This window comes from Myotis daubentonii, chromosome 10 (assembly GCF_963259705.1).
Source record: "Myotis daubentonii chromosome 10, mMyoDau2.1, whole genome shotgun sequence".
NCBI classification, from domain to species: Eukaryota; Metazoa; Chordata; class Mammalia; order Chiroptera; family Vespertilionidae; genus Myotis; species Myotis daubentonii.
Genome location: NC_081849.1, coordinates 17,808,997 through 17,821,267, shown reverse-complemented (window position 1 = coordinate 17,821,267; position 12,271 = coordinate 17,808,997). Strand labels below are relative to the sequence as shown.

General features: G+C 38.2%; 1 protein-coding gene and 1 pseudogene across 10 annotated transcripts in view; both read left to right on the top strand.

Moving 5' to 3' along the window:
• Positions 1–12,271, top strand: part of CADPS2 (calcium dependent secretion activator 2) — a 485,821-nt gene that overhangs the window by 257,768 nt on the left and 215,782 nt on the right. For all 10 annotated transcript variants that reach the window (XM_059711678.1, XM_059711675.1, XM_059711674.1 and 7 more), the window contains exon 8: positions 5,565–5,704. In XM_059711678.1, coding sequence (XP_059567661.1) covers positions 5,565–5,704 — 140 coding nt within the window. The remainder of the gene's footprint in view (positions 1–5,564; positions 5,705–12,271) is intronic.
• LOC132211267 (60S ribosomal protein L7-like) overlaps positions 6,179–12,271 on the top strand; it is a 35,076-nt pseudogene continuing 28,983 nt past the window's right edge.

Genomic DNA, 12,271 nt, shown 5'->3' with positions numbered 1-12,271 from the left:
AGTCTGTCCTGATTCCTTGAAGAATTGCTCATGGTACTCATCTTTGAGATAGAATTATACCAGATGTGTTTCTCTATTATTTTACTATAAGACTACAGTACAACTATTTTGCTTCCTCTTGGCTGCTTATGGGAAAAGGCAGAGAATAGTTTACCTAGCCCTAGAACTCATCTAGCCCCCTCAGTTCTTCTAGATTTCCACTGGCCCCCGCCCCCCTAGTTTTTTAGTTTTTCGGGTCTTTGTTAAAATTCAGCTTATAAATTTAGAAAGACATGTATTTATAGGTCACAAAGTTCAACTAATTTTATATCTACACAAATGCATGTGGTTTGGCTTTAAGTAATTTATCTAAATAGAAAGGAAAACAGTGGAGAGGTGCCTGCTTGTGCAAGTATATTTTATTTTTTTATTTTTCACTTCACCCCACTTTATTTATTTATTAAATTTAAATTATTTTTTATAACATAACAAATATATATATATTTTAATTTAAATTCTTTATTGTTTAAAGTATTACATGTCTTCCCTCCCACCCCCCACTGACCTCTCCCCGGCCACCCTCACCCCCAAGCAGAAGCCCTCACCCCCTATTGTCTGTGTCCATTGGTTTTGCTCATATGCATGCATACAAGTCCTTTGGTTGATCTCTTACCACCATACCCCCTCCCTTTCCTCATAGGTTGTATAGTCTGTTTGATGCTTCTATGTCTCTTGTTCTATTTTTATTCTTTAATGAGGTACCATCTCACTCCTGTTAGAATGGCTAGCATCAACAAACGACAAGTGCTAGAGAGGATGCGGAAAAAAAGGAACCCTTCTTCACTGTTGGTGGAAATGCAGACTGGTGCAGCCACTGTGGAGAACAGTATGGCGTTTCCTCAAAAAATTAAAAATGGAACCCCCATTTGACCCAGTAATCCCTCTTCTAGAAATGTATCCCAAGAAAACAGAAACACCAATCAGAAAGGATATATGCACCCCTATGTTCATAGCAGCACAATTCACCGTAGCTAAGATTTGGAAACAGCCTAAGTGCCCATCAGCAGACGAATGGATTAGAAAACTGTGGTACATCTACACAATGGAATACGATACTGCTGTAAAAAAGAAGGAACTCTTGCCATTTGCAACAGCATGGATGGAACTGGAGAGCATTATGCTAAGTGAAATAAACCAGTCAGAGAAAGATAAATATGCCATGATCTCACTCATTTATGGAATATAATGAACAATATAAATTTAAATTCTCTATTGCTTAATGTATTACATAAGTCTCCTTTTAAGAGAAAGATCTTTCTGGACCCCATATGCTCTAAATATTATGAATATACATATACTTACACTTCATTTTTAAGTTTTTTTCTCCCTGTAAATTAAATTTGACAGAATTTTAAACAAAATCTAAAAATCCATTTGATATTTTTCATTACACCTTAGCAAAGATGACAAGCAATGTTGACATTTTATTATGAAGAAGATACATTGGCTGTCAATTTAAGATAAGAAATCATAAAATGTGTTGTCATGCTAAGTGACAAGACATTTAAAGTGTTGCTGGCAGAAATAAAATAGAAGACTGAGTGTGAATAGAAAGGTTAAGATAAAAGGATAGAAAAAAAACTGTTGCTAAGTAATATAAAAAGCTATTTTGTACAGAGATACAATTTAATTTAGATGCAAACCTACAATACATAAGAATCCTTAGTAAATTTTTATATGTTAAGTATTTTAATTGTACAGTCAACATCAGAGACACCTCTCTGAACATGAACTAAGTCCTGTGAAACAGAACTATTTGTCGTGAAATAAAATTCTTCAAGCACTTATTTACTTGTAAAAGACTTTTGAAGCAAAACTCTGTTAATGTACTAGTGAAGGTTCTACCAAATGCTGTAACAAACAAATGGCATCATTGCAGTTGTTTTAAACAGCAGCACCTATGTAGCAGGTTAGTATGGGTGCTCCTGCTAGATGGGTAGATTTCCTTCACATGGTGGGTGACCCGGGCTCTGGTTTTCCATTTGGTGGCGCTCCCTCCCCTGAGCATCGGAGTCCTCTGCATTTGGCTAGCAGTTTAGTAAAGAAGGATGAAGGCATATCTGTATCTTAATCATCTTTGCCCGAAGTGACACTTACCAGTTCTCTTCCGATTCCGTTAGCTAGAACCATGTCCCTACTCAGATGCAAGGGGAGCTGGAGAATGTGGTCCTCGCGGCCCCTGTGCTTCCCAGCAGCAGTTCTACACGAGGGGGAACATGAGTCCCGGTAGCCAGTTAGATGACCTGCCGTAGTTCATCCCTATAGCCAGGGATCATGACTGTTACCCTTTCTCCTACACACATGTTTGCTTCAACTCAAGGGAAACAACCCAGAGTCTCTTCCTGTCCTTGCATCCAGTCCAAAGTCCAACATCTCCCTGGTCCCACTGTGGGCTCTCTGCAGCCTCGTGACTGAAGTTCAAGTCAACAGCCCCCTGCTCCACCTCCCCTCCCCGCCTGTCCCAGCACAAATCCAACACACCGCAGCGAAGCGGGGCAGGAGATGGCAGTTAAGGTTCCCGTTAGAACAATGGTGAAGTGGAAAGTGCATCCGGATAACTGTCAGCGACAGCAGTGGAATCCTGCCGTGGCAGGCACTGTGAGGACACCCTGGCCATGTTCATGTTCACTTGATTGAAGAGCTCCTTTGTCCTTGATTCTCCTTGACCCTTTGGGCTACCTACAGTGAGAGCATCTTCCTTGACCTATCATCATCCGAGGCTACGTCATGTTAAGGACGATGACCACTTTCTGCTGGTGCCATTGGGGAACCTGGAAGCCATTTTACAGGACATACTTAGGGCTACGTTTGGAGTTCATTTGCCAGTACAGTTCTTTTGAAACAGTGACTTTAGAAACACTAGCAATAATAGATCTGTGATATATAGGAATAATTCGTATCTGTGAACCTATATTTGTTGCATGTGCCAGTGTTTATAACTTTATCAGTCAGAGACTGTCCAGAAAAACGAGACAATTCCAGGTCTTTCCAATGGAGAAAATTTAACACAGGAATTAGCTACGCAGGTGATAGAACAGAGAAGGCAAACAAATGATGGTCAATAAACTCAGACACTAATGAAATCAGAAAACTGCTGTACCTCTAGGGATAGAAGGGCAATACGAGGAAGTGATATTACCAGATATTACCTGAGCTCTTAGCTCTGATAAAAAGGGTATATGAGCTCTTTGGGGGACTGAGCCATTTAAAATTTTTATCTTTGTGTGTGTCCACATCACGAGCACTTGAATGTTTGTTTATTTGAACAGAGATAAGTAGCAAATCCTTTCACTGACTTCATTTAGAAGTACCCTTCAGAGAGCTGAAATGTGGCAGAAATTATGGCATTCAATCCGATATGATCCTTCATTAGTGGTTCAGCTGCAATTAGTTACTTTGGGACCTTATTTAGTTAACCCATCATTGGCATTTAGAGAGTGAGAAATTGTCAGAAGTTTTAATTTAAATATTCTCTTCTGTAAAAGACTTTTAGAGTTTGGAACAAAACCAACTTTTGTATAAACATAGAAAAGAAAATTGCAAAAACATAAAGTCTCATGTCAAAATACTTGGAAGGAAGGAAGGAAGGAAGGGGGGAGGGAGGGAGGGAGGGAGGGAGGGAGGAGAGAGAGAGAGAAAGAGAGAGAGAGAGAGAGAGAGAGAGGAGGAGGAGGAGGGAGGAGGAGGAGGGAGGAGGAGAAGGGAGGGTAGGGTAGGGGAGGGGAGGGGAGGGGAGGGGAGAGGAGGGGAGGGGAAACCTTTCTGGAATGGCTGGGGCAAGTAGCAGCGATAGCTCCAGAGGATATCTAGCTCTTATTCTTTGATCCTTTTTAGGACTCATCTTCTAAATTGATAATGATATCCCTTTGTCTACTAGTTTGAGCCAAAAAGTTTCAACTTACTTTCACTTGCTGTTATTTAAGAAGGAATCTGTAAAATATTACACCGGATATTTTAGCAGTCAAAAGAAGAACTTATTCTAGAATATGATCATAATTTTTCAAAACATCACAATTGCCATTTAATCTGTTCTTGGATGTGCCTTTATATGTTCAAGGGTACAAATATGCTGGATTCAATTTAGCTGTGGCTTTTAGAACAGGCTTAAGAAAAGTCTCAAAATAGTAGGTACATTTAACAACTTGGAAGTTGAGAATAGTTTGAGAAGCTTTTTGGACTGTGTTGCCTTTCCTAGAGAGAAAAAGAGCCTCGCTGGAAGATTTCTCAGTGAATATTCCACAGACATAAAAATGAAGATTTTTTTTTTTATTTGGCAGAGCATGTCAAATTCAACTGTCAGGTTGTACTTCAGCAACCATAGAACCATACCTGAGCCTGTTAGAATTCTTCCATTTACACAGAAATTTCAGGCTTGCTTGCTTTTCGCATCGGTTTAAAGTAGGAATTATTTAAAATACAGTGCACTGCATGTCATGTCATTATTGTTTTCTTTCAGAAGTTAGTGTTCCCATTTTAAAATACCCCTGAAGGCTTGGGTTTGGGCTGTGTCTAAATAGTGTCATGACTGACTGAAAAGGGGAAAAGGCATTGTTTAATCTGTTCGGCACCTAACATCTGAAGAGGAAGGTTTTCTTTCTTCGGGTGGCTCTGTGGACCTCTGGTGTTGTGAAATAATCACGTGGTTTGGCAGTTTTACCAAAAATAATTACTTTGTTTTAGTCATTATAACATCATCTTTATAGTTTTGAAAACATGTAGTTGGGGGGGGGGGGGAATTCCTCTTTGATATTGACCTAGAGCAGAAAATGTGCTGTGCTCAGTCTCTTCTACCTCTAATTGAGTTGACTTTCTTTAATACTGTTTCACAGTGAAAATATTAAAACACGAGGAGTGTTTTTGCTGCTTAAAATAATTGGTTTTTCTTTTTTAAGTATGCTATCTGTAATTTCAAAGCGTATTTCTTTCTGAACTACTTTGCCCTGAGGAATTTAGAGTGTTCTTGAAATTATAGGTGTCTATTAAGTATTTTTCAACTGTCAATTCAACTGTTGTCATTGTGCTATTAATTCATTATGAAGTGATACAGGAAGAAAACTTGTGTTTTGTTTTGTTTTTAATCCTCACATAAGGATATGTTTTTATTGTTAGAGAGAGATGAAGGGGGCAGAGAGAGAGAGAGAAACATCAGTATGAGAGAGAGAAACATCAATTGACCAGCTCCAGTTTGCACCCAACCTGGGATGGAACCCACAAACTATTAATGTGCCCTGACCAGGATTTGAACCAGCAACCTTTTGGTGTAGGGGATGACGCTCCAACTATTTGAGCCACCTGGCCAGGACAAGAAGAAAACTTATGTGATAATATGAAAACACATATTTGTCCAAAAGATAAATGAGTCTGTGTTGAACCTATCTGCTATGGTGGGAGTGAAATGGTGTATTAGGCAGGTTTGGGCATGGCACCTGCTTTTCAAACAGGAAAACGTACAGAAAAGATTTCAGTTCCAACTCTTAGGCACTTTGTATTATGCACTTAAATGTTTTCTTTTTTGTCTCCTACAGGTGATATTGTACCCAACTTCCAATAGCTCCAAGTCAGCAGAGTTGCACCAAATGATAGTTCCAAAAAATAGCCAGGATTCTGACTTAAAAATCAAATTGGCAGTGCGAATGGATAAACCGCCACATATGAAACATAGTGGGTGAGTGTATGCTTGATTTTTCTTTCTGTTGAATTATTGGATTTCATTTCAGTGTATCACTTTTGAAAATTTACCGAGAGAGCCAGGAGATCAGGCTTTTACATGGATTTCTACCCCCACCCCCAAATGACATACGTAGGTTAACTTCATTTTTTAAACCTGTGGACACCTTCAGAGCCAAGTGTATATGGTTATTTAGTCAATATAACTGTTTGCATTCCTAAGATAATATTGGCACTTGATTGCATTGGTATTACACATCACTTACATTGATAAAGAACAGTGATATATGGAGATGATGTCTGAGTAATATTTCTCAAGATACAATACTAGTTGAGACAAGATTCACATTCACGTCCCCAGGAATAAACGTACATGGAATATACTAAACCTAAAATGTGGTTCAGGTATAACTCAGGAGGCTGTATACATTTTGATAGGCGAGATCCAACGTGGGATTGAAAAACTCAATCCATGGAGGAAACAGAAGTGCGGGGGCTGCCTCCTGGGGTTGCCATGGGCAGAGTCATCTCGGCCAGGGCTCGTGTCCCCTTGTTGCTGGTGAGGTAACAGGGCTGAACTCATGAGTACAATAAAACGGATTTTTAAAAAACCCAGATCTTTTTCAGGTTAACACTTCAGGACTCAGTACAACCAAATCCCAACGTAGGGGTGTTAGCCATTAGGAAGGAATGTGACCATTTTTCTTAAATGGGTGGGCAGTGTATGTAGAATCAGAACTAATCTCATGGAGGGCAACAGTAACCTGGGTAGCTCCCATTATGGCCTCTTTAATGTAGTAATGCAAAGTAAAGACTTCGACTCAGCTCATAATGCAGTTGGAATTCCTGGGATTTAATATTTAGAATTTGCTCACTCGCCCATCTGCCTGCTCACCAGTGATGGATGCAGCAGTGTGTCTTGAGCACTTACTCTGTTGAAACCAGAACAGACCTCAGTAAGGTACCAGGCGAGGCCTAAAAGAACTGGCTCGTCAGGGATTCAAGCTCGTCTACAGATAATTCTAACACTGAGTCATAAGTGCTGTCAGGGAGGACTGAGAACTGGGAGACATCTGTGTGGTTCCAGCTGCAGTTAGTCCTGAAAGTCTTGTAAGACAGCTGACCTTTGAGATGAACTCTGACGTATTTAATTCAGCAGGTGGGTAGTGGGGAGGAAAAGCATTCCAGTCACAAGACAGAGCATGTATATGAGCAGGAGTTGCGGGTGATAATGTCACATGACAGAGCATGTATATGGGCAGGAGTTGCAGATGATAATGTCACATGACAGAGCATGTACATGGGCAGGAGTTGCAGATGATGATGTCACATGACAGAGCATGTACATGGGCAGGAGTTGCAGATGATGATGTCACATGACAGAGCATGTACATGGACAGGAGTTGTGGGTGATAATGTCACATGACAGAGCATGTACATGGGCAGGAGTTGCAGATGATAATGTCACATGACAGAGCATGTACATGGGAAGGAGTTGCGGGTGATAATGACAAGTTTGGTGCAACTTTGAGATTAGGGAGTTTGAGTACTACTCTAAAGTGATGTAGCATATATAAGAATATTATAATTTTCTTAATATTCTTACTTATAGTTTATAATGGTCATTCACAAATTATTTATAAGTACCGGGTGAGGGAAAACTGCTCCAGGTGAGGAAACACAAATTATTTAATACCAGTGTTGGGCATAATGATAATGATCAACCAAATTGAAAGCTTCCAGCATTGCTGTAATAGGGTTTATCCCTGTGGGCAGGGACAGTATAGAGCTACACTACCAGTTCAGGTCTCTCATTGCCTGGGTGATAAGTTTTAAATATTTGTAATATCACCCTTATGTACAGTTGTATATGAGTAAACATAATTTGACCTACATATAAATGTATTCATATTTTTCTGAGGTGCTTCATAAATAGATTTCACTGAACTTAATTACATTTAAGAAGAGAAACTTAACTATAATCTTTTTTCCCAAGTGCTCTATCACATGCCAAAGCAATAATTGAATAGGAGCACATAGTAGATTAATAGCACTGTGCTTTCAGACTGAATTGTAGTCTGTCAATAATTCATCTTATAATGAATAATTAACAGATGAATAATGAATAATTGAAAAAGAGACAACCCAAGTTAAAATTAATATATCTTTGAAATACAGCAAACTCTTACAGATAGAGTTATCAAGTAGATTAAATAGGAGGATTATGGGCCTGTATCTTCAGAGTGTTTTCAGAAGTAGCCTTTGAAATCCTCTTGGGCTTTAGTCATGAAACCTATTTTCTGTTTTAATATGGCGGGCACATGTATATCTTTCTCATGTGAACGGTTTTAACACTTGTTCTATGTTTCACTCATTTGTCACATGTGGCCCCTGTATTGTCCCTAATAAATGTTTTTATCAGTGTTACCTATATTTTTATATGTGTTCCCAGGTAGAGGCTGAGCTGCTCAGACCTGTCTGAGCCCCAGTGCCTCCATAGTGTGCGATCAAGGACAGATGTGAATAGTGATGATGAACATGAAAGCAGTGTGCTCTGTAGAGTTTTCAGGGAAAAGTAGTGCGATGGAAATAAGCTTAAACTGAAAGGGTTCTAAGCATAATTAATACAGAATAGAGTATAAATTTAATGTGAAAAATGCCTAAGTTAAGTGAAATAAGTGGTGTTTGGCTCTCAACTGTTTACATTTTAATATGACCTGTTTTTAAAGCAGAAAAAAATACATATCTGGTTTAAAACTCATGTTTCTAATAACTAATCAGTCCATGACTGTGTACATTATAGTTTATAAAAATAGAATTAACTACATGCAAATGAAAATAAATATTTAATTTGGATAAAATAAGCATAATTATGATTTCATTATTTTAAAATCTAATTAGACATTACCACAAGACATATTTGGTAAAATACATTTTAAAAAGCGTTCATTTATTCTTTGGAGTATGTCATATAAAGTAATTATATAAACTAACTCATATAAATCTGTTAAATGAATTACCAGCTAGATTTTGAATGGTTAAATAATTCATATCCAGCTTTTGAATTAATTTGCCTGCTTTCTTAGGTAGTTGGAAGACAGCCGTGTTCTTGAACAAATGGGCTATCCTTTAGCATAGCCTAGTGGCTAAGTAACAGTATTAACTTAAATCTCAGAAATACTATCCCCGTTTTTATTAAATAACATTTTCCTAATTCAAATGATATTTTCTAAACTAAAAGAAAGGTAAAATACAATGGAACTAATAATACAAATGACTGTTAGGACAATTAAATCTGCATTTGAAAAGGAGGAAGAAAATTAAATTGGCCATCACAAATATGTGGAGGCATTTTGACCAGGACCGATCAGAAATCTGCAAGCAACTGGTTATCTTATAGTTAAAAATGGAATGAAAATTTCATGACTATATAACTATAGAATAGTTATGCAGTTAAGAATTGGTAAGATAAAATTGTAGTTTTATCACTGTCATATAAATTTCCTTTCTATGTAGATCCATAAACATGTTAAATTAATAGAAATATTGAAATACTTTGAAATTGTCATATATGAAGTCTCCATTTAATTTACATCACAAGGGTATAAAGGCCACTGTGCCCACCTCTTGCTGTAGGGGAGGGACAGCAGTTCAGCTCCCAGCAGGGAGGACTGGGCCAGCACCAAGCAGGCTGCATTTCTGTATCCTGCTCTCCCAGAGAGAGGGCCAGCCAGGCACTTCCGGCGGGGCTGTCATGCCCACGGAAACTTGTAGTCACGTACTTAAAATTCAGACAAGGCATTTGCTCATAAAGTGAAATCACTGCACTCTAATAAAGTTGCAGTGTTTTATTTCTGATTTAAGGTTTGTGATCTTCAACTCATTTAAGGGACAATCTGATGACCGAGGGAAGGAAGATCTTATTTTTTTCAGGATGGCACTTGCCTGGAGGGTCCAGGCCTTACAGAAAGGACAAGTCTGCCTTTTTCCCCAGGAAAAATGGATTCCTCATTTTAAATCAACCTTTTAAAATGACTTCCCCACACATTCTTCTCTGAAATAACCATGTATTGGCATCGGTCCTTCACCTGAACCTATATTTAGCTATGTTTGCATTCCCAATTTGAATTTCCCTCATTTTGGCTTATCCTGACTTCATAGAAACCCCACTTCTTGTTGCCTTGTCAAAACTTCTGACAAAGTGTCTGCTAGGTTCTTCATACAGAATTGATTTTTTTTTCTCCAAATACAGCTTCTCTTCAGAAGAGAAGCCCGTCTGTGGTACTTGATAGTCAACATTGATACAGTCATTGTAGAATGATAAAAAGAGGAAGGCAAAAGCCAACTTTCTTTTTCCAAATACCTTCATATTTAGGTCATTTTCTGTATGCTAACTTAAGTCATTAAGAACTCTGTTTTTCATTTTAATTTACTAGTGATTAATAAATTATGTGATAATGATAGAAACATTTTCAGACTTTACTCCTTTGCAGAACTTCTCTGATTCTTCCCATAATAAATTAGCCCTTAATGTTAACTTGAAATGTGGCTTTCCATTCAGCAACCTTTTACTCTCAAGATTTTCCCCAGGGGAGTAACATCTTAATTACTTTCTTCTTTCTTTTCATGCCTCAAATAACTGCTTTCTTTTGGATTTAGACCTCCTTAAATGCCACATCTGAGCATCTTAAACAAAGGCACTTTAGGGCAAAAAATTAAAGAGGGAATATGAGGTCCTTTTTTCTTTATTTTCTTTCAGAAACCACAGTCCATATCATAGCTTATCTTAATTAAGTTGGGGTACTTATTAAAAAATTATGGTGAAAACTAGTCAGGAACATTGTACAATTGTATAATGACTTTATGTATACAATTACAGAATAGTTTCATTTTCTTAATCCTTGCCTTACTATAAAATTTTTGTAGTATGTACTGACACAGTGATACTTTTTATTCTTTTGCACACATCCAGAAGTTTTAAAATATTAACCCTGAGTTAACAAGCACACATCTTTGGCTTGTTGAATGCTCGAGCACTTTGGGAGGTCACGAAAAATTTGGACAGTATTTAAAGGTGTTGATTCTTCCTTCATTCCTCTGATACATGGAGCTGAATTGTGGCCCGTGTTTTCATCTTAGCCAAAAGGAGCCAGGCGAAGAGATGTTGTGAGAGTTTAAGAAGTGAAAGGTGGACATGGTGCATATAGGCAGGCTAAATAGCCATGTCAGATGGCGATTAAAGAAAAATGGAATTTATTTTAAGTAAAGGGGATAGGAGATGGGATATCCAAATGGAAGGGCTGCACAGCACTGAGCCAGGGGAACTTTGGGTGGATGATGGCAACACCCTGGAGCTGGAGTTTCATCCTTATATGGGATCACTGGCCTGAAACTCTTGTCAGCAGAGGGTCTGGGGGCTGCGCTGGTGGGCTTGGAATGCAGGCGGGCAATCGTGTGCCTTCAGGACAGTTCCTATTCTCTATATCAGTGGTTCTCAACCTTCCTAATGCCATGACCTTTTAATACAGTTCCTCATGTTTTGGTGGCCCCCAACCATAAGATTATTTTCGTGGCTACTTCATAACTGTAATTTTGCTACTGTTATAAATCGTAATGTAAATATCTGATATGCAGGATGTATTTTCATTGCTACAAATTGAACATAATTAAAGCATAGTGATTAATCACAAAAAAATATGTAATTATATATGTGTTTTCCGTTGGTCTTAGGCGACCCCTGTGAAAGAGTCATTCGACCCCCAAAGGGGTCGCGACCCACAGGTTGAGAACCACTGCTCTATATGGTCTGACTCCTGAGATCCAGCGAATTTTTCCTGATCTTTTGTTCTCCTGTGGCGAAAGCTTAGAAATGGCCATTAAGGATTGTATTGCCCAGATGCAGATGGTGCAGTAATAGTTATGTTGAATAAGCACTAGTTTAAGAGCTAAGACACTTGTATTTAGGTCTCAGTTTTTTTACTACCTTGGTAAGTCACTGCATCTTTCTTGGCCTCAATTTTATCAGTTGCTAAAGGAGACATTAGACTAGAAAAATGTGAATGGCTCCTAAGCCCCCTGGGAATTCATGACTTAGCAAATTATTTCCTCCCTTAGCCCTCTATGAGCATGCGCGTGCGCGCACACACACACACACACACACACACACACACACACATCCTTCCACGGCATTTCCTACAGATAGAGATGTACAGAGTTTTGGGAGAAGTGGGGGCAACATGGAGAGAGATGACATGATTTATTCAGATTTTCTCCAGGCAAGAAGAGGAAGTATGAAGACTGACTGAAACAATAAGCTTTATGTAACATTAATTTGAAAAATACACATAGGATTGTTTATACTCAGTATTAAAAAATGGATATAAAAATTCAGATAGAAATAAGTATACTAAATATGTTACATAGAATAATGCAACTATGGGTAAAATTTTCTAGTTTCCAGATTTTCTGTGATGTAGATATAGTCCTTTTATGATGAAAGAATGCAGTTATCACACTAAAATGTGAAGAAGCAAATAGGTTTTTTAAAATAAAAAATAGTCACTTT